Source organism: Pantherophis guttatus, chromosome 3 (genome assembly GCF_059756535.1).
Source record: "Pantherophis guttatus breed Tessera chromosome 3, ASM5975653v1, whole genome shotgun sequence".
In the NCBI taxonomy this organism is placed as follows: domain Eukaryota; kingdom Metazoa; phylum Chordata; class Lepidosauria; order Squamata; family Colubridae; genus Pantherophis; species Pantherophis guttatus.
In genome coordinates, this window is record NC_142065.1 from 118794802 (window position 1) to 118820039 (window position 25238).

General features: G+C 42.2%; 2 protein-coding genes across 2 annotated transcripts in view; both read right to left on the bottom strand.

The window, feature by feature from the left end:
• Nucleotides 1-9586, bottom strand: part of LOC117662297 (uncharacterized) — a 270416-nt gene extending 260830 nt beyond the window's left edge. The window contains exon 1 of the mRNA XM_087890722.1: nucleotides 470-9586. Within this exon, the coding sequence (XP_087746848.1) occupies nucleotides 470-2916 (2447 nt within the window). The 5' untranslated portion in view covers nucleotides 2917-9586. The remainder of the gene's footprint in view (nucleotides 1-469) is intronic.
• Nucleotides 9587-19648: 10062 nt separating this feature from the next.
• On the bottom strand, nucleotides 19649-24039 carry LOC132711670 (protocadherin alpha-5-like). The gene is made up of 2 exons (XM_060691155.2): nucleotides 21679-24039; nucleotides 19649-19741 (listed from the first exon to the last, which is right to left on the bottom strand). The coding sequence occupies exons 1-2, from the start codon at nucleotides 24037-24039 to the stop codon at nucleotides 19649-19651; spliced, it is 2454 nt and encodes an 817-aa protein (XP_060547138.2).
• Nucleotides 24040-25238: the final 1199 nt, after the last annotated feature.

Genomic DNA, 25238 nt, shown 5'->3' on the forward strand with positions numbered 1-25238 from the left:
AACTCCTGTACAATATTAGACTTTCTATTTTTAAAGTTACCAACAATATATTAACAAGATATAAACTTCCCAAACTTACAAATAATGTTCTGTGTAATCTAGTAGATTAATAAATTTTTAACATTTGCAATTTATGCTAGCCATAAACATTGTCACAAAAAGAGGCATTACATTGATAACTGATTCATTAACTAACAAAACCATCAACCATAGAAAAATCATTCATTATTGTTCACATATAAGTTACTGTCAAACTTTTTTGAACCTTTCTATAGCTTCTCAAATTAGAGAAATATTTTATCTACAAAAAAAAGGATTCATGATTTGTAATTCAATATATTTTCCACCAGTGTCTAAACCTAAAAATTGAAAAACAATATTTATTTATTTATTTATTTATTTATTCATTCATTCATTCATTCATTCATTCATTCAATTTGTATGCCGCCCCTCTCCGAAGACTCAGGGCGGTTCATATTGTCCCAAGACTAATTGTAAATTATAAACATGGAAATGGGATGCTAAGGGGATGACAAGAACTCTAAGAACCGGACTCACCTTTTTAGCAGAATCTGGGGGCACATCCACCCCATTGATAAGTTCCCCATTATCTGCAAAGACAGGAATATTGGGACTGAAAATCATGAGATCGCTCTTGATACCAGCCTCTGCACTCACACCTGCCAGGATGTGGCTGTGGCGATTGGAATAGGACCAGCTGCCCACTTCGCTGGCACACACCAGGGTGGCCATGCCAGGGCCATACACCATGGGTTCCTTTTCCTTGCAGTGGCATCGCAGGGCCATGTAGATGAGAGTAGCCAACAAGAAGAGGCTGGAAACAGAGCAGATGGCAATGATCAGATAGACGTTGATTGAGTCCACAAGGGGCACAAAGTTTTCACCTGACCTTTGAAGATTAATATCCGTTTTCATTGTCTGACCATTTGTCACAAGTGACACACTCAAGGTGGCTGTAGCTGACAGTTGAGGTTTTCCATGGTCCTTCACAAGAACCAAAACACTGTGGATTTTGCTTCCTTCTGATTCTTCTAGAGAATATTTGGTGCTCACCTCACCACTATACTGCCCCACAGACCATGGACTATTGCTTTCTTCAACCAATTCATACTTTAGCCATGCATTGTATCCAGAATCTGCATCCAAGGCATGGACCTTGCCTACAATATGCCCAGGCATCATGGGGACCACTAGAAGAATCAGATTCTCTTCTGATGACCTTGATAGAGCAGGTGCATTGTCATTCTCATCCATCACAAAGACTTGAACAGTCGCATTGCCACACAAGGAGGGCATTCCAGCATCCTTGGCTCTCACATGGAACTCCAGCAGTTTCAACTCCTCATAGTCCAAAGACTGCAAAGCATAAAGTTTTCCACTCTCTGAATGTACAGAGATATAGCTTGACAATGGCCAGAGCTTCTCATCTATCCAATAGGTGATCAGGGCATTCTCAGCTATATCTAGGTCCCCAGCAGACATTGTGAAAATGTGAGCACCAGGGGGATTGTTCTCCTTTACAAAGACTGTGTAGGAGGGCTGTGTGAAAGCCGGAGCATTGTCATTTATGTCACTAATAGGCACTAAAATGGTGAGACTAGAAGACAGTGGTGGAACGCCCTGATCTTCAACTGTCACAACCATCCTGTACTCAGCCATCTGCTCTCGATCTAGAACTGCACCAACGATCAGGGAGTAGTAATTCTTGAATGTAGATTCAAGTTTGAAGGGTACACCAGTGGGCCAGAGGAAACAGTTTATCTGCCCATTGATTCCAGAATCCTTGTCAGAAGCACTGATTATGGCTACCACAGTCCCTGGAGGGGAGTTCTCTGGCAATGGCACAGAGAGAGAATTCACAGATAGTTCTGGAACGTTGTCATTCATGTCCAAAACCTCAATGAGAACTTTACAGTGTCCTGATAATTGAGGACTGCCTTTGTCTTCTGCTATGATTGGAAGTTCATAGAACTTACTTTCTTCGTAATCCAATTTTCCAATCATTCTGATTTCCCCAATATCAGAATTTATACTAAATATCTTTGTGACATGTGGAGGTGCTTTATTACTAAAAAAATAAGAGATTTCCCTATTAATCCCTTCATCTAAGTCTGCAGCATTCAGAGCAATAACTAATGACTCACTAGCTGTATTTTCTAGCAACTTTACCTTATAAGCAGATTGGTTAAACACAGGAGGGTTGTCATTGACATCCAGCACCTTGATGACTAGCTGAACAGTTCCTGTGAGTTTTGGTTCACCCCCATCAGTGGCTGTCAGTACTAAATGATGCACAGGGCTCTCCTCTCTGTCAAGTGGAACCTTCAATAGAAGTACTACAGATTTACTCTCATCTTCATCATTTTCTGAATCAAGAATAAAATGGTTGCTTGGGCTGAGCTTGTATGTTAACAGAGTGTTAGTACCAATATCTGCATCAGAGGCACCTTCTAAAGGGAATCGGGTACCAGTTTTTATCAGTTCAGCCATGCTCAGCATCTGTTCCCTGGCTGAGAAGATGGGAGCATTGTCATTAATGTCTTTGACTTCAACCTCCACATGGAAGAACCTCAGAGGTTTCTCCACAATCACCTCCAGATGAAGGACACAGTCTGCATTCTTGGCACACAGCTCCTCCCTGTCTATCCGGGAATTTACAAACAAGATCCCATTCTGCAGGTTTACCTCAAAATAGTCCTTCTCTCCTTTGGACAGCATCCGGAACATCCGAGGCACCAGCTCGCTCACCTCCAACCCCAGATCCTGGGCGATGCGGCCCACAAAGGTGCCGTGCTGGGATTCCTCCAACACAGAATAATGGAGCTGGCCGCTCCCCATTTTCCAGGCGGTGTGGAGCAGAAGCAGCTGCAGCAGCCCCTTCGGCCAGGTAAGCATTGCAGACACTGGCACAACACCAACAAGCTCTTCTCTTTTTCTCTAAATATCTTGTCTCAAAGGTGTCAGGAGCAGAGACCACCTACCCCAGCCATACTGGCAATGCGTTCATAGGTTGAATCTTGGCTTGTTGAGCTTTCTCTGTTGTTCGAGATTTTCCTTGTGGATCTGGCTGGCAGGAATGTCTGTCCCTTTGAGGGAGGGGCTCTGTATTTTCAGTTTCATTTAGAGAGTTTCCTTAGGAAACAGCGACCTCTTGTGATCAAAATTCAGAATGAGAAACAGACTTCCATTCTTCATTAAGCCTCTGTGATATTCTTTCCTTAAGGCTTCAAGGGCTTGCTGAAGCGTTCATGTATCTCTAATGTGTAGTTTTCCTTCTTTTGGTCTTTAACTATTATATTAATTTAGATCTTATATTGATTCTTGGTGCTTCCATGGAAATGTATTATAATGGAATGGATATTTGTCTGGTTCTCTGGCCATCTTTCCCATTGCTCCCAATAGGTGAGCACCAAATAGATGGAGGGAAGTTGAAGTAGTCACAACCCATTTGAATTAGACTTTTGGCCAAATCACAAACATTGGAACATTAATTGCAATGAAACTCATAATAATATTCCGATGCTATGAAAGCAGAAGTACTTTTCTAGTTTTATTTCTGAATTTGGCCGGATATGCAACTCCTGAACTTTTTAGGCAAATGACAAGCAGGTCAAGTTCTCAAAACTCATGTGATGTCTTAACTGGTTTATTCCAGAAATAGATAACATGTTGCAATTAATCTAACCCATGTATTTCTTATGACCCCTATTTAATTTCGTACTAAATCTTTTTACAAGGAAAAGATACTGAAATTCAAACATTTAATCTTTTATTTAATTTCAAGTGACTTAATGAGTCTGTCGCTAAATCATCTCACATAAAAAAATTTCATTTTTTTTCTTTTATACACACACACCTACAGACACACTGAACATCTAAGCATCATAAAGGAGTTTGTACCTTAACTTTTCATAGCTCAGAAGAAAACAGTAGCAAATTTATAGCTGGCTGACAAACCGTACCCAATGATACTTATTTTGTATCGCTTTTTTACTTTCATAGATTTTTTATCACTTTTTTCCACAACTTATTTTCAGATGTTTAACATGTACTCTTCTGTACTAACTCTTTTGAGAAGGAAAAGATACTGGAATTCAAACATTTAGTCTTTTTTATTTCATTTCAAGTGACTTAATGAGTCTGTCATTAAATAACCTCACATAAAAAAAAATTCATTGGGTTTTTGTTTTTGTTTTTCTTTATACACACACACATACAGAGATGTTGAACATCTAACCACAATAAGGAATTTGTACCTTTCCTTTTCATAGTTCAGAAGAAAATAGTAGCAAATCTATTAACCTCATTAGGCTGGGGGGGGGGGAAATTCATGAAGTCAGAACCCATTGCACTATTTTCTCCCTCCTGGGACCAAGAAAACAAGGTTTCTTCTGTATGATATTCCTTCAGCTTCTTTAAGGATGCTATTAAATGCACCCTCAATCAAGTCTTCTTATCTCAAGGTTGAACACATTTTTCAATTTCTCTTTTCTTTCCACACCCATAATCCTTACTGCCGTTATTAGCACTCTTTTGAATTTATCATAAACTATATTGCCCAACATTGAATATAGTGCTTGAGAGGGCTTTAAATGTAATGCAATTATTACTTCCTATAATTTAGAAAATATATTTATTTTGATGCAGAATAAACTTTCATTTCCTTTTTGGGAGGAAGATACCTGGCATTTAAACAACTGTGTGGTAGTATACTACATGTGAAAAGTATGCCAAGAGTCAGTGTTGGTAATTATGTTAACATTCAACAATCAGTTTTAAGGCCACAAACAGCTACACAAAGAATTTGTTAATTCATGAGAAGGGGGAAGCTAAGCATCTGAATCACTGCAGATAGAAGACCAACTTACATTATAGGCAGTCAGCTGTTTCATATGGCTTAATTATTACCTGCAATGAAATTTCTTATCTGGCTGAACCAGGTTTGTGACATTTCTGTGGGATCCTAACCACAAAAATATATTTTTTGGGGTCAGTTATTGCCTTTATCTTGTTTAAATTAGCAGCTTATAGTAATAAACAATGATATTAAGAAAAAAGGAAAAGAAAAATCATCCCACTCATCCACAGTGAAACATCTTGTTTGAGTTGAAGAACTATAGAAACATGATTTTTCTTCCTATCTCACAACTGAAGATGGCAGAAAAATTAACACAGAACGGAAGTTGCACAGAGTTGCTTATCTCTTTAAAAACTACAGTCTACAATTATCTTTATTGAGAAATGTAAATGTATACTGTATGTATGTGTTTTCAGTACAGCTAGCATACAGGTTGGAAATTGAAACTACTTATGATGTAGGCCTTTCTATCCATTCAGTACAGAAATCTATTTGGACGACATATTTAAGTTCTACAAGATCATATCTTTCATTTATCTTACCTAGCAGGATGATTTAAATTGTTCTTCCACATCTGCCACCAGAAATGGTTGAGAAATTTAACAAAACTTATTTGGTAACAAAATGCAAGGTGTTTAAATACATTTTCTATTGATTTTTTCCCCCTTTATTCTTAGATACTTAAATGAAGAAGTTAGGGTTTCAGATATCACTAATTACAGAAAAAAGTATTTGTCTCACAATCATAGGAATAAAGAAGTAGCAGTTTCAATTATTTTTTAAAGGAGATATATTTCAACTTGACTTGCAAATAAGGAGGGAAATACTGTACTGACTATTTTTTCCAAACTATTCTATAGTATTAGTTTTTTTTGTTTCTTCAAAATTTTTTATTTTATTATTCTTAATTTTCTTATACATTTTTCTTATACATTTATTTATTTAAACTATTGAAACTAGTTTATCTCAAGTACATAAAAGTTCTTTTCCTCCTTTTTTACCTAAGCCTATGAAAATATTTTTTTCTATGCTCATTAATGTTATCAATACATGTTTTCTAAACTGAGCAATTTAAAATCTTTTTTTTTTTAAACAACAGGGAACTAATGTTTTTCATCATGAGAAAGAACTTTCATCTAAAAGATGGGTTGGTCAAATATATAACAGAGGGATTTCAAAATCCATCAGTGGCATAATAAATTTGATTCAGTTTGTGGTAGCACAAGAAATAAGCGATCCGGGAGGAAGCAATGATTTAATGATCAGATTTTCTTCATAATGTATGGTACTTCATAATGTATGGTATGAGTCACTGGTTGCATTTGCAGATCATCAGAGGTTGCTGGGAGAGCAAGGAGTTACTCACTGAATTTGTACCTTTACTTTTCATAGCTCGGGAGAAAACAGCAGCCAATTTATTAACTTCATTAGCCAGGGGGAAAAAAATTCATGAACTCAATCACCACTAGTTAATCCTGAATCAAGAGGATCTATCGGGTTTTTTAATACAAACCTTTATTGTAGTTTTTGTTTGCTCAGATAAAGTAGCCCAGGTATAGAAACCATCCGAATGTTTGTCCGTGCATGTAACATAGTAATTGTCCACTGTTCTATTTCTTCACCCTTGGGACCAAGAAAACAAGGTTTCTTCTGTATGATATTCCTTCAGCTTCTTTAAGGATGCTGTCAATCACGTCTTCTTATCTCAAGGTTGAATCCATTTTTCAATTTCTCTTTTCTTTCCACACCCGTAATCCTTACTGCTCTTATTAGCACTTCTTTGAATTTATCATAAACTATATTGCCCAACATTGGATATAGTGCTTTAGAGGGCTTTAAATGTAACACAATTATTACTTCCTATACTTCAGAAAATATATTTACTTTGATACAGAAGAAACTTTCATTTACCTTTTTGACTAGATGTAGAATTCACATTCTACCAGATGTAAAAAGAAATTCAGCCATACTCAGAATCTGTTACCTGGGAGCATTGTCATTAATGTCTTTGACTTCAATCTCCACATGGAAGAACCTCAGAGGTTTCTCCACAATCAGCTCCAGTTGAAGGACACAGTCTGCATTCTTGGCACAGCTCCTCCCTGTCTATCCAGGAATTTACAAACAAGATCCCATTCTGCAGGCTTACCTCAAAACTGGAAAAGAGCTGATGTGATACCAATCTATAAAAAGGAGGGGGGGATATGGATCCAAGAAACTATAGGCTATTCATCTTGAGACCAATACCTGAGAAAATCTTGGAAAAAACAATTAGGCGCAGGATTTGTGAGCAGTAGAAATGAACAAAGTAACTACTAGAAGCCAGAATAGGTTGGTTAAAAGCAGTTCATGCCACACAAACCTTATTGCCTTCTTTGATCAAGTGATTAAATTACTGGACCAGTGATATGGACATACTATAGTATTCTTGGACATGTGAGAAAGATCTAGGTGTCCTAGTGGACCATCATTTAAATATGAGCAGGCCAATGATGGGTTGTTCCCGGTTCGGTCTGGTTCTTGCAAACCAGTAGTAATGGTGGTGGGAGGCTCCGCCCACCCACCCCGACATCATCACTGATGATCTGCGCATGTGCAGAAACAGGCTGCCAAAAATCCAATGCAGTCCTAGGCTGAATTAACAGAGGTATAACATCAAGACCACGAGAAGTGATAATGCCACTTTATAATGCATTAGTGAAATCAGACTTTGATTACTGCAAAAAGTTCTAGTCATCCTGATACTGTCAGCCTCCGCCTTTTGCTGCTTTGGCTGCCATGGTAACGGGGGGAGGGGGGAGCTAGCATTGAGTTATAAGGGTACTGGAGAGAGAAACGAAAGTGATTCCTAAGATATAGTGCTGCATCTTTGAAGCTGCTATTGGGTCAACGGCCACGGCATTCCTGATTGATGACACTGCCAGACGTGTGCTTCCACCTGATCCCTGGGAGACCTTTGGATTGGATGATTTACGTTGGACAGTGGGAGGGGATGCTTTCTATCTGTAATTTTCATGCTTTTGCCTCAGATTCTGCTTTTTCTTGACTGCGATCATTTCATTTTCCAGTAAAAGTACTTTTCTCTTTAAAACAATGGAGTTGGGGTCATTCTTTCTTGGACTTTGAAGGAAGCATACCTGACATTAAGCAGAATCTCATTCTCAGCCATCCCGGACAGCTACTGAGGGGGCTGAAAACCACAGGAACTCTGATCAAGAAAGTGATTTAGATCAGATGGGAGCTGCTGGCTCTACGATGACTTCATTCCAACCAGGGGGAGAAGCCACAGAGTGGATGGAAAAATTACAGCTGAGAGAGGAGCCAGAGGAAGCCAGATGGTCGCGGGGAGTAGGGAGGTTGCTGGACCTGGCGAGGACCCCCCAAGGAGTAACCAGCTCCAGACCCCGTAAGGGAGAGGCCGTGTGGTTGCAAGAGCAAAAGGAGAGCCTCATGATTGCTCAAGCTATGCAACTCCTCTGCGATGCCAAAGAAAGCCAAAAAAACCATGAGTCTTATGTATTCCTTGTGGGGAAGGGAGGAGACTACCCCAGAGTGGATCCAGAGGAGACTGTTTGTGGGGGAGAGGAAGAGAAAGCTGGGGAAGGAACATCTCAGGCTTTGGGTACCCAAGCGAGGGATGCAGCAGCCCAGGGACCCCCAGCCTTGCAGGCCCCACCCCGGAGACGCAAAAAACCAAAAATCCCCCCCCAACTGAAAAGTATGGAGGGAATCCGAAGACTTTGGGGCTTTTCCTGACCCAAGTGTGGAACCACATGCAGGACTGGGGGGGGGGACTTGTCAGATGCAGCACGAGTGAGATGCATCACGAATGCCCTAGAGGGAGTAGCAGCTGAATGGATGGTGGTCCTCCACAATAACAACCCCCCCTTGCTGAGAAACTACAACCTATTCATGGGGGCTCTTAGGAGGTGGTTTGAAGACACCTAGCTGAGCAGAAGGCGAGATTCCGAATGAAGGGTATCCAGCAGGGCCGGAGATCGGTGGCAGAATACACCCAAGAGTTTCGCGAGCTGGCACCTTTTATGACAGGGTGGTCAGAAGAGGCCCTACTGGAGAGCTTTAAGGATGGACTGAATGAAGACGTTTACAAGATTGTAGAGTACGGGGGGTCCCTGAAGATTTGCTGGTTGGTACGTAGTAGCTGAGGACGTGGAGATTGATCTGGCCCGAAGCCGACTCCAAGGGGGCCGTACAGGGGATCCGTCATCCTACTACTACCGCAAAGGAGCGCCAAAGACGGCTGAGGAGAGAGCGGAGTTCAAACCCAAGTCGAAGCCCTTCACATGCTTCAAGTGTGGCAAGGAAGGTCACTGGGCCGCTGAGTGCTTCTCCAAGCCAGTGCCAAAATCTACCAGCTCAGGGCCAAAGAAGGCTGACAAAGTGCCCGCAAAAGCCCGGGAAACCACCCTGAAAGGGGAAGTCATTGAGTTCGCTCCCCGAAACCAGGGTGAATTGGGAACTCTGACCACTGCGGACGACAGCGAGACGGACTCCGACTCTGACTCCGATGATCTGGTGAGTCACACTGAGGGCCCCATGCTCGTTCCCATAGAAATAAGGGTGCCATCCACAGGGGCACACGCGCAGATGCTAGCCCTATTAGACTCTGGGTACACCAGGTGCATAATCAGCCCAAAAGTGGTGGAGAAAATGGGCCTAAGGCTAAAAACGTTAAAAAGGCTCATTGCGTTCTGCCAGTTGGACGGATCGATAGCAGGAGGGGGCCCAGCCAGTTTTGTGACTGAACCCATTGAAATGCAATTGAGGGATCATGTAGAGACTCTCAGTTTTATTGTGGCCCCTGGCATGGAACGACCCCTCATACTTGGACTACCCTGGCTCCATCGATGGAAACCACGTGTTAACTAGAAGATGGGGGTTTTGCGCATTCGCACCAGAAACCTGAGACTAGAGAGGGAAGAACCCCCCCTTGAGGACGGAGTAAAACATGAAGGGGCGGAGGTGGCAATAGGCCACATTGAAGGGGAGGAGAAGATTCCAAATGAGTATTGGGATCTCCGAGAAGATTTTAGTGAAAGGGCCTCAGATGTGCTGCCCCCCCCCCCGAGCTACGGACTGTACTATTGAAATACACCCTGGGGTAAAGCTCCCTAAGCCAAAGATCTACCCCATGACCCCTCGAGAGTTGGGGGAGTTACGAAAGTTCATTGACAAAAACCTAGAACGGGGTTTTATCCAACCAGCCAGACCAAGGGTGGCGCCGCTGGTACTGTTCCAGGAAAGCAAAGATGGCTCCTTTCGTCGGGTAGTTTATAGAAACCTGAACACATTTGCATGGAAAATGTTTACCCCCTGCCGCTCATGAAGGACATGCTAGCCCACCTAGGAAAGGGGAAGATCTTCACCAAACTTGACTTACGAGAGGCATACTACAGAGTGCGAATTAAGGAAGGGGATGAATGGAAAACATCATTTAACTGCCCACTGGGATGTTTCCAGTTTTGAGTGCTTCCTTTTGGACTACAAGGATCCCCTGCTGTGTTCATGCAATTGATCAATGAAATGCTGCATGAGCACCTGTATAAGGGGGTGCTCGTCTATTTGGATGACATTCTTATCTACTCTGAGAACATGGACGACCATGTGAAATTGGTGCAGACTGTCCTGAAAAAACTCAGGGCTGCTGAACTGTATGCCAAGCTCTCCAAGTGCGAATTCCACCAAAGCAAAATTGACTATATTGGATATCGCATATCTCATGAGGGAATAGAGATGGATACTGGAAAAGTCTGGGCTGTGCGCCACGCACCTGCAAACAACTACAGAGTTTCCTGGGATTTGCTAACTTCTATAGACAGTTCATCCCCTCATTCGCAAAAATCATGCTACCAATAACAAATCTCCTGAAAACAAAAGGTGAACTAAAACCAAAGCCCTTCCGGGCCCTTGAGTGGACTATGGACTGTCAGGCAGCATTCAAAAAACTAAAACGGTTGTTTGCTGCTGAACCAGTCCTCAAACATCTGGACATGGAAGAGCCTTTTGTAGTACAGGCTGACACAAGCGACGTAGCAGTAGGAGCAGTACTTCTGCAAAAAAATGCAGAAGGGAAATTACAGCCCTGTGCCTATACATCCCGGAAATTGTCGGAGACTGAAAGGAGATGGGCCATATGGGAGAAGGAAGCTTTTGCAGTACGCTGGGCACTGTTAATGTGGAGACAATTTCTTGAAGGAGCTAAGCATCCTTTTGAAGTTTGGACTGACCATAAAAACCTGGAGGCATTGAAAACACTGCGTAAGCTGTCACCAAAGCAAGTTCGCTGGGCTCAGCACTTCAACCATTTTGATTTCACGCTATGCTACTTTCCTGGTGGAAAGAACTTCATAGCAGATGCACTTTCCAGATTGCCTCAATACAACAGTACCAAGAAGGAAGTGGTTCGCCCGATCATCCCTTCGACCCAAGTGACTACCACAGTGCAGGCGAGGAGCGATCCAGCCCTCTCGGGTGATTTGTTTCAGAAACTACAAGAAGCTCTGAAAACTGACGAGTGGTTTCAAACCCAGTCGAATGAATGTACACTTTGTGATGGACTAGCTTGGGTTGGAGCCAAATTGTATGTTCCTGCCAGTTTGAGAGTAACAGTGTTGCAACACGTTCATGATGCCAAGGTGGCAGGACACTTTGGATTTGTCAAAACTCTACATCTCGTTAAAAGACAATTCTGGTGGCCCGCACTCAAAAAGGACATAGAGGCATATGTAGCTACCTGCCCAGTGTGTGCCTCAGCTAAGAGACCTCCGGGGAAGCCACCTGATCTACTTCAGAGTGTGGCAAGGCCAAATGCCCCTTGGAAAGAGATATCCATGGATTTTATTGTAGACCTGCCAGATAGTGGGGGGTGCACAGTCATATGGGCAGTAACTGATTTGTTTTCCAAACAAGTGCATTTCATCCCATGTCCTAAGATCCTGTCAGCTAAAACCCTTGCAAAAATGTTTATTCAACATGTATACACATGTATACATGGTGCTTCGAAACGTATAATCTCGGACAGGGGTATACAATTTACCTCCAACTTTTGGAAGGAGTTTCTGATGTTGATAGGCTCCGCCCAGGGGTTAAGCTCCACCCACCCACCCCAGACAAATGGGGCTGAGAGAACCAATTCCGTGTTAGAACAGTATCTGAGATGTTCCATAAATTATCAGCAAGATAACTGGGTGGACTTATTGCCATTTGCGGAGGTGGCGTATAATAACTCCATACATAGCAGCACAGGGTTCACTCCATTCAAGGTGGCTTCTGGCCAAGAGTTTGTGCCAATCCCAGAGCTACCTCAAGATAACCCACAGAACCCTTCTTTGATTGATTGGATCGAACAGTTACGAGGGACTTGGGTGGTAACCCGAAAAGCTCTAGATGAAGCACATCGAGCACATAAAGCCCAAGCCGACAAAAAGAGGTGTCTGGCACATGCTTATAAAGTGGGGGACATGATTTACCTTTCTACCAAATATTTACAAACCCCCAAAAATCAAAGAAGCTTGGACCCAAGTTGGGCCGTTTCCCAATTACTCGAGTCATTAATCCAGTCACGGTTGAATTGGAATTGCCAAAAAATTTGCGACGAATTCACCCCGTGTTTCATGTCAGCTTGCTGAAACCGGAACATTCATCCCTTTTACGTCTGGACCAAGAGCCTCCTCCTGTTCCCATACTGATTGAAGGGGCACAACATTTTGAGGTTAAGAAGATCTTGGATTCCAGGAAGCATCACGGTAAAGTGCAATATCTGGTGGCCTGGAAACATTTCCCATTGTCTAAAGCTGAATGGGTGAACAAATGTGATGTCCGGGCGCCAAAGAAAGTACAGTTGTTTCACACCAAATATCCTGATAAACTCTAATTTCTATATATGTAGATTATATTGTGTTGTTACCTCCTTTCTCCTCTCTTTCAGGAATAAGGGTTTCCTCTCTTCTGGAGGGGGGCCGAATGTCAGCCTCTGCCTTTTGCTGCTTTGGCTGCCATGGTAACGGGGGGGGAGGGGAGAGCTAGCATTGAGTTATAAGTGTACTGGAGAGAGAAATGAAAGTGATTCCTAAGATATAGTGCTGCATCTTTGAAGCTGCTATTGGGTCAATGGCCACGGCATTCCTGATTGATGACACCGTCAGATGTGTGCTTCCACCTGACCCCTGGGAGACCTTTGGATTGGATGATTTACGTTGGACAGTGGGAGGGGATGCTTTCTATTTGTAATTTTTGTGCTTTTGCCTCAGATTCTGCTTTTCCTTGGTTGCGATCATTTCATTTTCCAGTAAATGTACCTTTCCCTTTAAAACAAGGGAGTTGGGGTCATTCTTTCTTGGACTTTGAAGGAAGCATACCTGACAGATACAAAAAAGTTGCTGAGACCCCAGAAAGTATGCAGAGAAGAGTAACAAAGATGATAATGGGTCTGGAGGTTAAATTGTACAATGAACAGTTGAGGGAGGTAGCTATGACTAGGCTATCAAAGCAAATTGGAGGGACATAATAACTGCCTCCCAGTACTTGAAGGCATATCGCAGAAAAGAGGGGATTGACTTATTCTCCAAAGCACCAGAGGGCAGGATAAGAAGTAATGGGTGGAAGCTTATTAAACAAATCCAACCTAAAAGGATAAATTTTCTGGAATAGCTTTTCCTGGAGTTGTTCCTGGAATGGCTTTTCCTGGAGATTTTCAAAAGAGACTGGACAATCATTTCCAGTATAGTATAAGGTCTCCTGCCTTGAGCAAGGGGTTGATCTAGAAGACCTCTGAGGTCTCTTCCAGCCTTATGATTCTATGTTTGATGTTCTATGTTCAAATCTGCCCAATGATATCAGCTGGACAGATGGCAGAGAAAATGACCAGACCATGACTGTGATTAAGATATTTACAGGTAATAACTAGCACCTTGGATTGTAGCAGTCCTCATGCAAGGTAACCAAGTATGAGCAATTTTCTGAAGAACTTCCCAATCCAGGTGTGATGTCTCCTTTGGATGACTACCCAGATTCTTCCTCAGCTCAAGGGAGGATGAGATTATTCCTGGCACGTCAGGAACTAAATTGATTAATGGCTCTGAACAGCCAGCCGAAAGAGAATTGGAGGAGGCTTCAGCTGGGAAAGTTTTGCAGGAGCAGATGGCCAGTGAACAGGAGGAGGAACTGCCTTCTGTATCTGATCTGAGAGCACACAATGCAGAGAAAAGGCAGGAGCAATGGAGGTCAGCCAGACTACTTGGGAGGAAAAGGCCCTGCCTGCCTTGATGGGCTGTACTAGAAAGCTGGCTATTTATAACAGCAGGCAGAGAGAGACGTTGCTGGGAACAACATGTTGGTTTGCTGGCTGTTTGTTTGATCATGTGCTTCCTGTTTTACCATGTTTGGAATTGTGCCTTGGACACTCTGAACTTTTCTTGCCAAGTGAGCTTTCATGTGTGTGTTTAAGTTTTGCCTGGTGGATTTAAGTTTGTTTGGTGGAGCTATTTGTTTGAGCAACTTTCACTTGTTTTATGGACTATTGACCAGGGGTGGTATTCACTTACCTTCGTTACTGATTCGCAAATGTGAGCGCGCATGCGCAGAGCATCAAAAACATGGATAAATGGGACGTGATTACATGTATGTGGGCGGAGCCACCCGCAGCCGCCCCTATCAGTTTGCCCAAACCAGATAGAACTGGCTGAATACCACCACTACTATTGACCCATTGCTTTGTGGATTAATCTTGGCCTGCTTGTGGCTGGACTTATTTGGGACAATTGTGAGTCTTGGCAAAGGGGAATTGCTGGGGAACATTAATAAACTCACTAAACCACAGTTACATGTGTGTGTGAGTGAGTGGGGCAGCATACCAGGTAATTGGCATACAAGTTGGATTTCTCCTAAGGTTTGCACCTGCCACCAGATCCTTAAGCAGGAGCTGTGAGTCCTAGAAATTCCCAAAGGGGTAAGGACTACAGGTGGTTCTTTATTTACTACCACAATTGGGACTGGAATCTTTATTGTTGAGTTTAAGCAAGACATCATGACACCATTTTATTCAACAACAGTAATCTTGGAGTCCCAATTGCAGTCATTAAGCAATATTGTGAGTCATTAAATGGAAAGAGTCCCAGGTAAGGAAAGCCTGGCACAGGCTATGCACAAGTGTCTCACTGTTCTAGAGTTAAAAATCCCTATTAAATCCAAGCAGAATTTTCATTCCCTGAGTAGGGAGACATTCGCATGCCACCAGCACTAGACTTGTGCATATCTCCCAGGGCCTCTCCTTGTGAGGTACTCTGCATTCCTTATCTTACTACCAGTTTCTCTACTGTGGGGCTGAAAATCCTCCATGGCTAAAAATCCTACTTGGTTTTTGGGATGGACCTTTTTCAGCTAGTCTCAGAAATGAGAGGGAGTCCTCTTGGCAGGTGGTGGAAGCTTGCAACCTTCCCTACTGGCATTGAAGTTGGGGGAGCCAGCAGGAAAGATTGCAAATGGTGATGACATAATCATGGGGCACTTGGCAATCAGTTGTAAGTGTGAATGTATTACCAAGGACCCAGATCACAATCATGTGACTGTAGGGTGCTACAATAACTACAATTTTTGGCATGGATTGTAAGTTCCTTCATTCAGCACCATCATAATTCTGAAAGATTGTTAAGTGAGGGCTTGTAAAAATGAAACATTTGCAGCTTCAGATTGTCCCCAAACTCTTAGCAAATTAGTTTTATCAGGATTGAGCCTAAACTTTTTTCTCCCCATCCAGTCCCCCACAGCCTTCAGACCATAGTGCCTGATCAATCTGGGGTCATGTAAAATAATTTTATCCACATATTGATGATATCTGACTGTTAATCATCAGAGGACCTCACCCAGTGCCTTCATGTAGATGTTAAACCAAAGGGAAAAGAGTATACAGTAGAGTTCTGAGGAACCCAATCCACCAAGGGCTTCAGATTCAATTTCACCTGTCATGTCCACATCAACTGAACCCAACTACACGGGGGAGAACCTTGCAACTTGTACCTCCCAGCACCAATCCCTTCAGGCAGGCCAGTGGGATGCTATGGTTGATGATAGCAAAATGTAGAGAGAGATCAAGAAGAAACAGTGTGATTCCAGTAACTACCTTTGAAATATCAGAAGCTATTAAAAAATGAAAATAGATAAAACTCCAGGTCCAGATGACCTCACAAGCCAGTATAATAAATATTTTGAGGAGCAACTCCTACAGCCACTAAAGGGTATAATGAATTGTATACTACAGGATGTAAAGATGCCTCAAACTTGGAAAGAAGTTAATATTGTGTTAATACCAAAGGAGAGTCAAGATGTTCTGAGGATAAAAAATTATACACCAATTTCAATATTAAAACAAGAATTGTAAACGTTTTACTGCAATACTAGCAGAAGGATTGATGAAATTTCTAGTCTTACAGTCACAAAGGCCAATCTGACTTTTTGCCAGAAAGACAATTGAGAGACAATGAATAAGTACTGTTTTGAATGTTATTGAATAGTTACAAATTCGTAATTTTTGGTTGCAGAGAAAGCTTTTGATAACTTAAATTGGGACTTTATGTTTAAAGTTTTGGAAGACATGGATTTTGGAGAGAAATTTATGCAAGGGGTTAAGGCAATATAACCATCATAGCAAGCAAATGTTATCATTAATGGAGATTTAACTACATCATATGATATTCAAAAGAATATGAGACAAGGATGTCCTCTATCTCCACTGTTATTTATGTAAGTGTTGGAAGTTTTGAATAATGGTGTCTGAGAGGATAAGTGCATAATGGGCATAAAAATCAGAAAAGAAGTTTATAAATCAAGAGTTTTCACTGATGACTTACTGTTCTGGCCCAGCCTTAGCAAACAATGAGAAACCATTTACTCATGAGTAAAAAAAACACCCTTTTTTAAACACAGGGCAGAAACTGTCTTTATTCACATTGGATAGACAAAACCAAAAATAATTAGTCACAATAAGAGTCTTTTCCCCTTCTGAAAAAGGCATGAACAGTCTCTGTTCACATGAGAAGTCAAGATAAAAAGTCCTTCAATGATTAAGCCAAGCAGAAATAGTCACTGTTCACCCCAGGTGGGGCAAATTCACTACCTATTATTTCAGGGATGAAATGCTCCCGGTTCGGCCGATCCGGTAGTGATGGCAAAAATCCCTGCCCCTCCCCCCCCATGCACAGCTGAGCCGCACAATCATCAGAGACTTTTTTTTTTTACTTTTAAAAGCATTTTTTTCTACAACCTCTTCCGACGAAAAAATACTTTTAAAAGTAAAAAAAAAGCCTCTGATGATCGCGCGGCTCAGCTGGGCTAATCAGAGGCTTTTCAAAGCATTTTTTCCTGCAACCTCTTGGCCGAAGAGGTGGTTAAAAAATGCTTTGAAAAGTCTCTGACGATCCCAGCTAAGTTGCCTGATCGGCAGAGAGGTATTTTTTAAAAAATACTTCTCTGCCGATCAGGCAACTCAGCTGGGATCGTCAGAGAGGCTTTTTAAAAAAAATACCTCTCTGCTGATCAGGCAACTCAGCTGGGATCGTCAGAGAGGTATTTTTTAAAAAGCCTCTCTGATGATCCCAGCTGAGTTGCCTGATTGGCAGAGGCTTTTCAAAGCATTAGAAAAAATGCTTTGAAAAGTTAAAAAAAAAAGTTGGCCTCGCCCACCTAGTCACATTTCCCACAGAACTGGTAGTAACAAATTTTACATTTCACCTCTGTATTATTTCCCAGCAGGGAGACTCAGTTGGCAACTCAAATACAGAGCAATTAGTTCCGACAAACCTGGTTTTGGCAAGGAATCTGACTTGATTGATGTACACTGGAAAACTAATGGTTGTCTGCGACAACAGGCCACTCCCAAATCCCTACTATTTATTTCTCAGCTAGAGAGGGACTGGCTAGCATCTACAACTTCTTGTTCCTGAGAGCCGACTTATTGCCTTCCGTTGCTCTCCTCTCTATGCATACGTCTATCTGGGATGGACCTCATCTGTTCCTCCCCTTCACTCAGCTCAACTCAGGCCCCGAAGACAGCTGCCTCTCCATCTGGGGGCAGACAGAAGGACCAGGCTCTGCATCTGCCTCTCATTCTGCTTTCTCATCAGAGCTTCCAAAGGCTCTGAAGCTGGCCCAGGCTCCCCCTCTCCCTCCTTCTCATCTGACTCTGACTCTACTGCTAGTTCTGCTGGCAGCCAATGGGCCACAACCCTTACCGTATTTTTCGGACTATAAAATGCACCGGAGTATAAGACGCACCTTAGTTTTTGAGGAGGAAAAGGAGAAAAAAGCTGATCGGCGGGTGGATCGGCCTCCCGGAATACCCCCAATCAGCTGTTCCTAGAGGTGAATTTTAGCAACAGGTTCGTTGTTTGTGAGCTCTGCGTCTTGCTTTTTCAGCCTCTGAAACCTCCGTTTGAGAGGCTTTTTTTTTCAGCCTCTGAAACCTCCATTTGAGAGACTTTTTTTTCAGCCTCTGAAACCTCCGTTTGAGAGGCTGGGCGGGGCTACATTTGATGTATAAGACACACCCAAATTTTCACCCTCTTTTGGGGGGGGAAAGGTGCTTCTTATACTCCATAAAATACGGTAGTAATATTTTTGCAAAATCCCAAAACATACATAGAATACTTGATAAAAAAGCTTAATTGTTTTGGAGCCATTTAATGGGCTTCAAAATAAATAAACAGAAAACAAAAATATTTGTTAAGAATATGGCTTCTCAAGATTATGAAAAGTTGAGGGAGTCAAGGGAATCAGGTTTTAAGATGGAGAAAAAGGTTAAATACCTTGGAGTTACCATGTTTCCCTGAAAATAAGACCTGGTCTTATTTTCTTTTGGGCTTGAAAATAAGCACTTGGACTTTTTTTTTGGAGAGGTATTATTTTTTTTAAGTGGAGGAGGCGGTGAGCTCAGGGGGCCAATGGGAGTGGGAGCGCAGCTACCACTGGCCTCTTCCTCTCCGTCCCACTGTCTGCTTGCCTGCGGCTGCAACAAACCAAGCTCTTGGCATGCCCCAGCCTCCACCCTGCCTGCTGGCCCAGCTGCTGCCGGGACACTTCTCAGCTGCGGTGGGCACTGTGTTGGCCACCAAGTGGCTGCCCGTGCTGCTGCTGCCTCGCAGGGGATCATGAAATGAGGACCCAAATTGTTGGGAGCAATATGCTGACATTTATAAACTGAGAGTGTTGTAAAGCAATGGAGCAGTGTATAAGTCTAAATTTTTTTGTTGTTATCAGAAGATTTTATTACCATCTTTGGACTAACAGAAATTGATATGTGGTTCTCTTATTTCATTTAAATTTTCTAGGCCATAGAGTCCAATTCTTATTTTCTTCCTTAATTTTTCTAATTTTGGTATCACAGTATCTATAAGCAGTGCATTCTGCTTGCAAGTTCTATTAAACATGGCTATAAAACGTATTAACCTCCTCATTTTCTGCATCAGTTTTGGGAGCATAAACATGAATAACTGTCACATTAGAGAAGTGATGGCAAACCTCTGATATGTGTATCACAACATTTTGGATGACACATCAGCAATCAGCAACTTCTGACAACTATTCTTGAAAACATGCTCCCTTCTCGCACAAATTTTGGAGGCTGGGGAGATTGAATGAGAATGGGATGTGCTCTTCCATTACCTTTTGACTCTCCAGAAATCATGTGAGAACTAGGTGCACAGCCTCTGGAACCTCCAAAAATCGCATGAGAATGGGACATGGTGTGGTTTTTGGAGGCTACAGAGGCTTCAGAAGAGCATTTTCTGAAACCACCTCAATAACGTAGCTCTGTGTGTCTGGAACAGCTTTGGGCAGGTCACAGGGGCCTGTCTACAGAAAGAGAACATTGTTGGAAGATACATGGCACATGGCAGATGCTGGGGAGTGCTGGGTTGTAGGGAAATAATACTGTTCCCCAAGTCTAGGACATCTTTGGGACAGCGTTAAGCAGCCTTTTTAAGTGGCAGTGGGGGCGTTAGGGTTAAAGTTGAGGCCACGTTTTAATGGGGAAAAATGAATTCATCATATGGATGTATCTTATTTATTTACGTAATAGAAAGTGTAGTCAATATTATATTACTCAACATAATCAACAATTAACTGCTGAAGTCCTTGTTTTCCTGTTTTAAATATTCATTTCAGATGCTCTCTCTCTCTCCCTTCCTTCCTCCCTCCCTCCCTCCCACGCTTCTCGTCCCTCCTTGGCAAAAGAGATAAAAATTTAGCCACTATAGTTGAGAGTCTTGGAATCTACTGCCAAGTATTAGTTAGCCATGAAGTTTTGACTGTTCATACCTGCCTACAGTTTGATGAGTTTTTGATCATCATGCTTTGAATACCCGGTTTCCCATAAAATAAGACATCCCCTGATAATAAGTCCAATGGGCTTTTGAGCGCATGCACTAAAATAAGCACCCCCAAAAAATAAGCCCTCCCCGAAAATATTTACCAGCATGCACAGCCGGTCCCCACCATTTCCTCTGGTTAGAGTAAGAGGAACCCCATCTAGCTCCATGCACCCCAAAGTAATAAGTAATAAGTAATAAGACATCCCCGAAAATAAGGCCAAGCACTTATTTTGGGGTTCAAAAAAATATAAGACAGGGCCTTATTTTCGGGAAACACATTATATATTTCAAGTCAGCTATAGACTCATTGAATTGGCAAGGTATCAAGTTCACATTTAACAAACTTCTTAATCAGAAAGTTACAGTATACTTTGGCAAATGCCTTGATGGAATCAGTATGTAAGATGTTCATATCATTCCTACAATTTCAGTAAGTTGATGCAATACCCAGCTGACCTTGGCTGATCTCAAGAAAGTTCAACAGTGAATACATAGATGGGGGATTGGGCTTATAAAATAGATTGCGAAGATAAAAATACCTCACAGAATTAAAGGACTGGCAAAGCACATCTATACTGAGAAAATTGTCTGATTAAACAAATAAAGACATGTTTTTGAAAAATCCAAGCAGATCGTTAGCATTTACTGCTTAATTGCTCTATGAGCTTCTCAGAACACAACAGGAGTTCCTTGAGCTCTATCACTTTCAGTTATGTAGGTTTGCAGATTCAGAATTCCATGCCAGCTGCCCTTTGCTGAGAATTCAGGAAGCTCAGCACCACACATCTACAACTTGACAAGGTTGGGAAACACTGATGAGCCTCCCCACTACCAACGTCAGCCTTTCAAAACTATAGATTCCCTTAAGTTTATTTTGTTGAAGGTTGCAAGGATTTCCCTCTTCCAATCCCCTCATATTTCAACTCTCTCAGATTATTCATTCAGATACATAAGATAAAGACCTGGGTTTTCATATGATATAATCCATTCCCACTCCCAAAACACATGCTAAATTGACACCATTCTCAAAGATTTGAATTATAGAATGTAAGGATTGGGAGGGACTTTGGGTTAGGAAGATCATTTGATTTCTTCCAACCTCACAAAGTGTGTCACTGCAGGTGTTGCAATAGAAACAGGATAAAAGAATCCACCTAATGGTTGTTAAACTGACAAGGCCATTCCAGTTTGGATTAGAGAGCTCTAGTACAAAGTAATATTTGATCATTTTATGAATATGACTATCCAGTTATCAGTTATAATTTCTGTATTACAAATATATTACTTCTATCCAATTGTTAACAATATTATACTTTCTATTTCTAAAGTTACCAACAATATATGAAAAAATGTATGAAGATTATAAGCATAGTAATGGGATGCTAAGTGGATGACAAGAACTTCAAGAGCTGGACTCACCTTTTTAGCAGAATCTGGGGGCACATCCACCCCATTGATAAATTCCCCATTATCTGCAAAGACAGGAATATTGGGACTGAAAATCATGAGATCGCTCTTGACACCAGCCTCTGCACTCAGCCCTGCCAGGATGTGGCTGTGGCGATTGGAATAGGACCAGCTGCCCACTTCGCTGGCACACACCAGGGTGGCCATGCCAGGGCCATACACCATGGGTTCCTTTTCCTTGCAGTGGCATCGCAGGGCCATGTAGATGAGAGTGGCCAACAAGAAGAGGCTGGAAACAGAGCAGATGGCAATGATCAGATAGACGTTGATTGAGTCCACCAGGGGCACGAAGCTTTCCCCTGATCTTTGAGGATTAATATACGTTTTGATTGTCTCACTGCTTGTCACAAGTGACACACTCAACGTGGCTGTAGCTGACAGTTGAGGTTTTCCATGGTCCTTCACAAGAACAAGGATACTCTGGATTTTGCTTCCTTCAGATTCATCCAGATAATATTTGGTACTCACCTCACCACTATACTGCCCCACAGACCATGGACTATTGCTTTCTTCAACCAATTCATACTTTAGCCATGCATTGTATCCAGAATCCGCATCCAAGGCATGGACCTTGCCTACAATATGCCCAGGCATCATGGGGACCACTAGAAGAATCAGGTTCTCTTCTGATGACCTTGACAGAGCAGGTGCATTGTCATTCTCATCCATCACAAAGACTTGAACAGTCGCATTGCCACACAAGGAGGGCATTCCAGCATCCTTGGCTCTCACATGGAACTCCAGCAGTTTCAACTCCTCATAGTCCAAGGACTGCAAAGCATAAAGTTTTCCACTCTCTGAATGTACAGAGATGTAGCTTGACAATGGCCAGAGCTTCTCATCTATCCAATAGGTGATCAGGGCATTCTCAGCTATATCTGGGTCCCCAGCAGACATTGTGAAGATGTGAGCACCAGGGGGATTGTTCTCCTTCACAAAGACTGTGTAGGAGGGCTGTGTGAAAGCCGGAGCATTGTCATTTATGTCACTAATAGGCACTAAAATGGTGAGACTAGAAGATAGTGGTGGAACGCCCTGATCTTCAACTGTCACAACCATCCTGTACTCAGCCACCTGCTCTCGATCTAGGATTGCACCAACAATCAGGGAGTAGTAATTCTTGAATGTAGATTCAAGTTTGAAGGGTACACCAGTGGGCCAGAGGAAACAGTTTATCTGTCCATTGATTCCAGAATCCTTGTCAGAAGCACTGATGATGGCTACCACAGTCCCTGGAGGGGAGTTCTCTGGCAATGGCACAGAGAGAGAATTCACAGATAGTTCTGGAATGTTGTCATTCATGTCCAAAACCTCAATGAGAACTTTACAGTGCCCAGTTAATTGAGAACTGCCTTTATCTTGTACTACAATTGGAAGTTCATAGAACCTACTTTCTTCGTAATCCAATTTTCCAATTACTCTGATTTCCCCAGTATCAGAATTTATACTAAACGACTTTGTGACATGTAGAGCAACACTATCATGAAAAGAGTAACAGATTTCCCTATTAATCCCCTCATCTAAGTCTGTAGCATTCAGATTAATAACTAATGAACCACTGATTGTGTTTTCTATCAACTTTATTCTGTAAACAGATTGGTTAAACACAGGAGGGTTGTCATTGACATCCAGCACATTGATGACTAGCTGAACAGTTCCTGTGAGTTTTGGTTCACCCCCATCAGTGGCTGTCAGTACTAAATGATGCACAGGGCTCTCCTCTCTGTCAAGTGGAACCTTCAATAGAAGTACTACAGATTTACTCTCATCTTCATCATTTCCTAAATCAAGAGCAAAATGATTGCTTGGGCTGAGCTTGTATGTTAACTGAGCATTAGTACCAATATCTGCATCAGATGCTCTCTCTAAGAGGAACTGGGTACCAGATGCTGTTATCAGTTCAGCCATGTTCAGGATCTGTTCCCTGATAGAGAAGACAGGAGCATTATCATTCATGTCTTTGATTTCAACCTCCACATGGAAGAACCTCAGAGGTTTCTCCACAATCACCTCCAGATGAAGGACACAGTCTGCATTCTTGGCACACAGCTCCTCCCTGTCTATCCGGGAATTTACAAACAAGATCCCATTCTGCAGGTTTACCTCAAAATAGTCCTTCTCTCCTTTGGACAGCATCCGGAACATCCGAGGCACCAGCTCGCTCACCTCCAACCCCAGATCCTGGGTGATGTGGCCCACAAAGGTGCCGTGCTGGGATTCCTCCAGCACAGAATAATGGAGCTGGCCGCTCCCCATTTTCCAGGCGGTGTGGAGCAGAAGCAGCTGCAGCAGCCCCTTCGGCCAGGTAAGCATTGCAGACACTGGCACAACACCAGCAAGCTCTTCTCTTTTTCTCTAAATATTTTGTCTCAAAGGTGTCAGGAGCAGAGACCATCTACCCCAGCCATACTGGCAATGCATTCATAGGTTGAATCTTGGATTGTTGAGCTTTCTCTGTTATTCGAAATTTCCCTTGTGGATCTAGCTGGCAGGAATATCTGTCCCTTTAAGGGAGGGGCTCTGCATTTTCAGTTTCACTTAGAGAGTTTCCTTAGGAAACAGTGACCTCTTGTGACTGAATTTCAAACTGATGAAACAGACTTCCATTCTGTATTCACAACATATTTCTAATAATTATCCAGTCTTCGTGCACAGATACATATGCCTTTTCCATGCAGTGCTTGAGTACATTCATGACCATATATATATATATAAGTAACCCAAAATATAAGAGGTTAATCCCCTGCAGTCATTAAAAAAGTGTAATTAAATATTATATTAAGTCACCCCATGTATTTATTGTTTAGTACTTTTGTTTATATGGATAGGAATGAGACATTAGGAGAGGGACAATTCCAAGTTTATATGGCAAGGAAAAAACCTTAGAATTAGATACATGTTAGTGCAAGATGCTAAGGAAAGGGGGGTTTGGGTTTACCAAACCCAATTTTGGTACGATTTAACACTGTATTTTGATGCATGCTGTCTGGCCTGGTTGAATGGGTGAACCTCCAAAACAAGAGGCTACTTGATTTAGAGGGCCATGAATTAAAGTTGGATGGCATAGTTATCTATGGTATGACAAAGTTAAAGTTAATTTTGATTTTAATAATCAGTTTGCTAGATGTACCATACCATACTAAGAGTTTGGAATAGATATAAAACAAGGTTTTCTGCAAAGTTGCCTCTTTGGGTTTCTCTCCAGGAAGTTTTTTTTAAAGAAAAGAAACGGTGGGGAAACCAGAATGGTGGACTTATGGTAAAATAATATCTTTCAACTCTGGTGACCCTACCCTAAACTCAAGGGAAGAGCTAGATTTAGAAGGTTACAGCAGGAAAATAGCAGGCTCTGCAAAAGTCCAGCTGGTAACCGCTGCCAGGAGACCTTTCGGGGTCATAGCCATCTTGTAGGGACAGTGAAGGAAGGAGAGGCGCTTCACTGACCACGAGGAATCCGCAAATTCCTCGTTAGGTCCGAAGGAAGCTGGCAGCCCTGAAGCTGGGAAATCAGG

Excerpts from the sequence above, each read along its gene's own strand:
- LOC132711670 (XM_060691155.2), bottom strand. The coding sequence starts at position 24,039 with ATGCTTACCTGGCCGAAGGGGCTGCTGCAGCTGCTTCTGCTCCACACC. Across the intron at positions 19,742-21,678 it reads CCCCAGATTCTGCTAAAAAG|ACAGGCCCCTGTGACCTGCC; the intron begins GTGAGTCCAGCT and ends CTCTTTCTGTAG.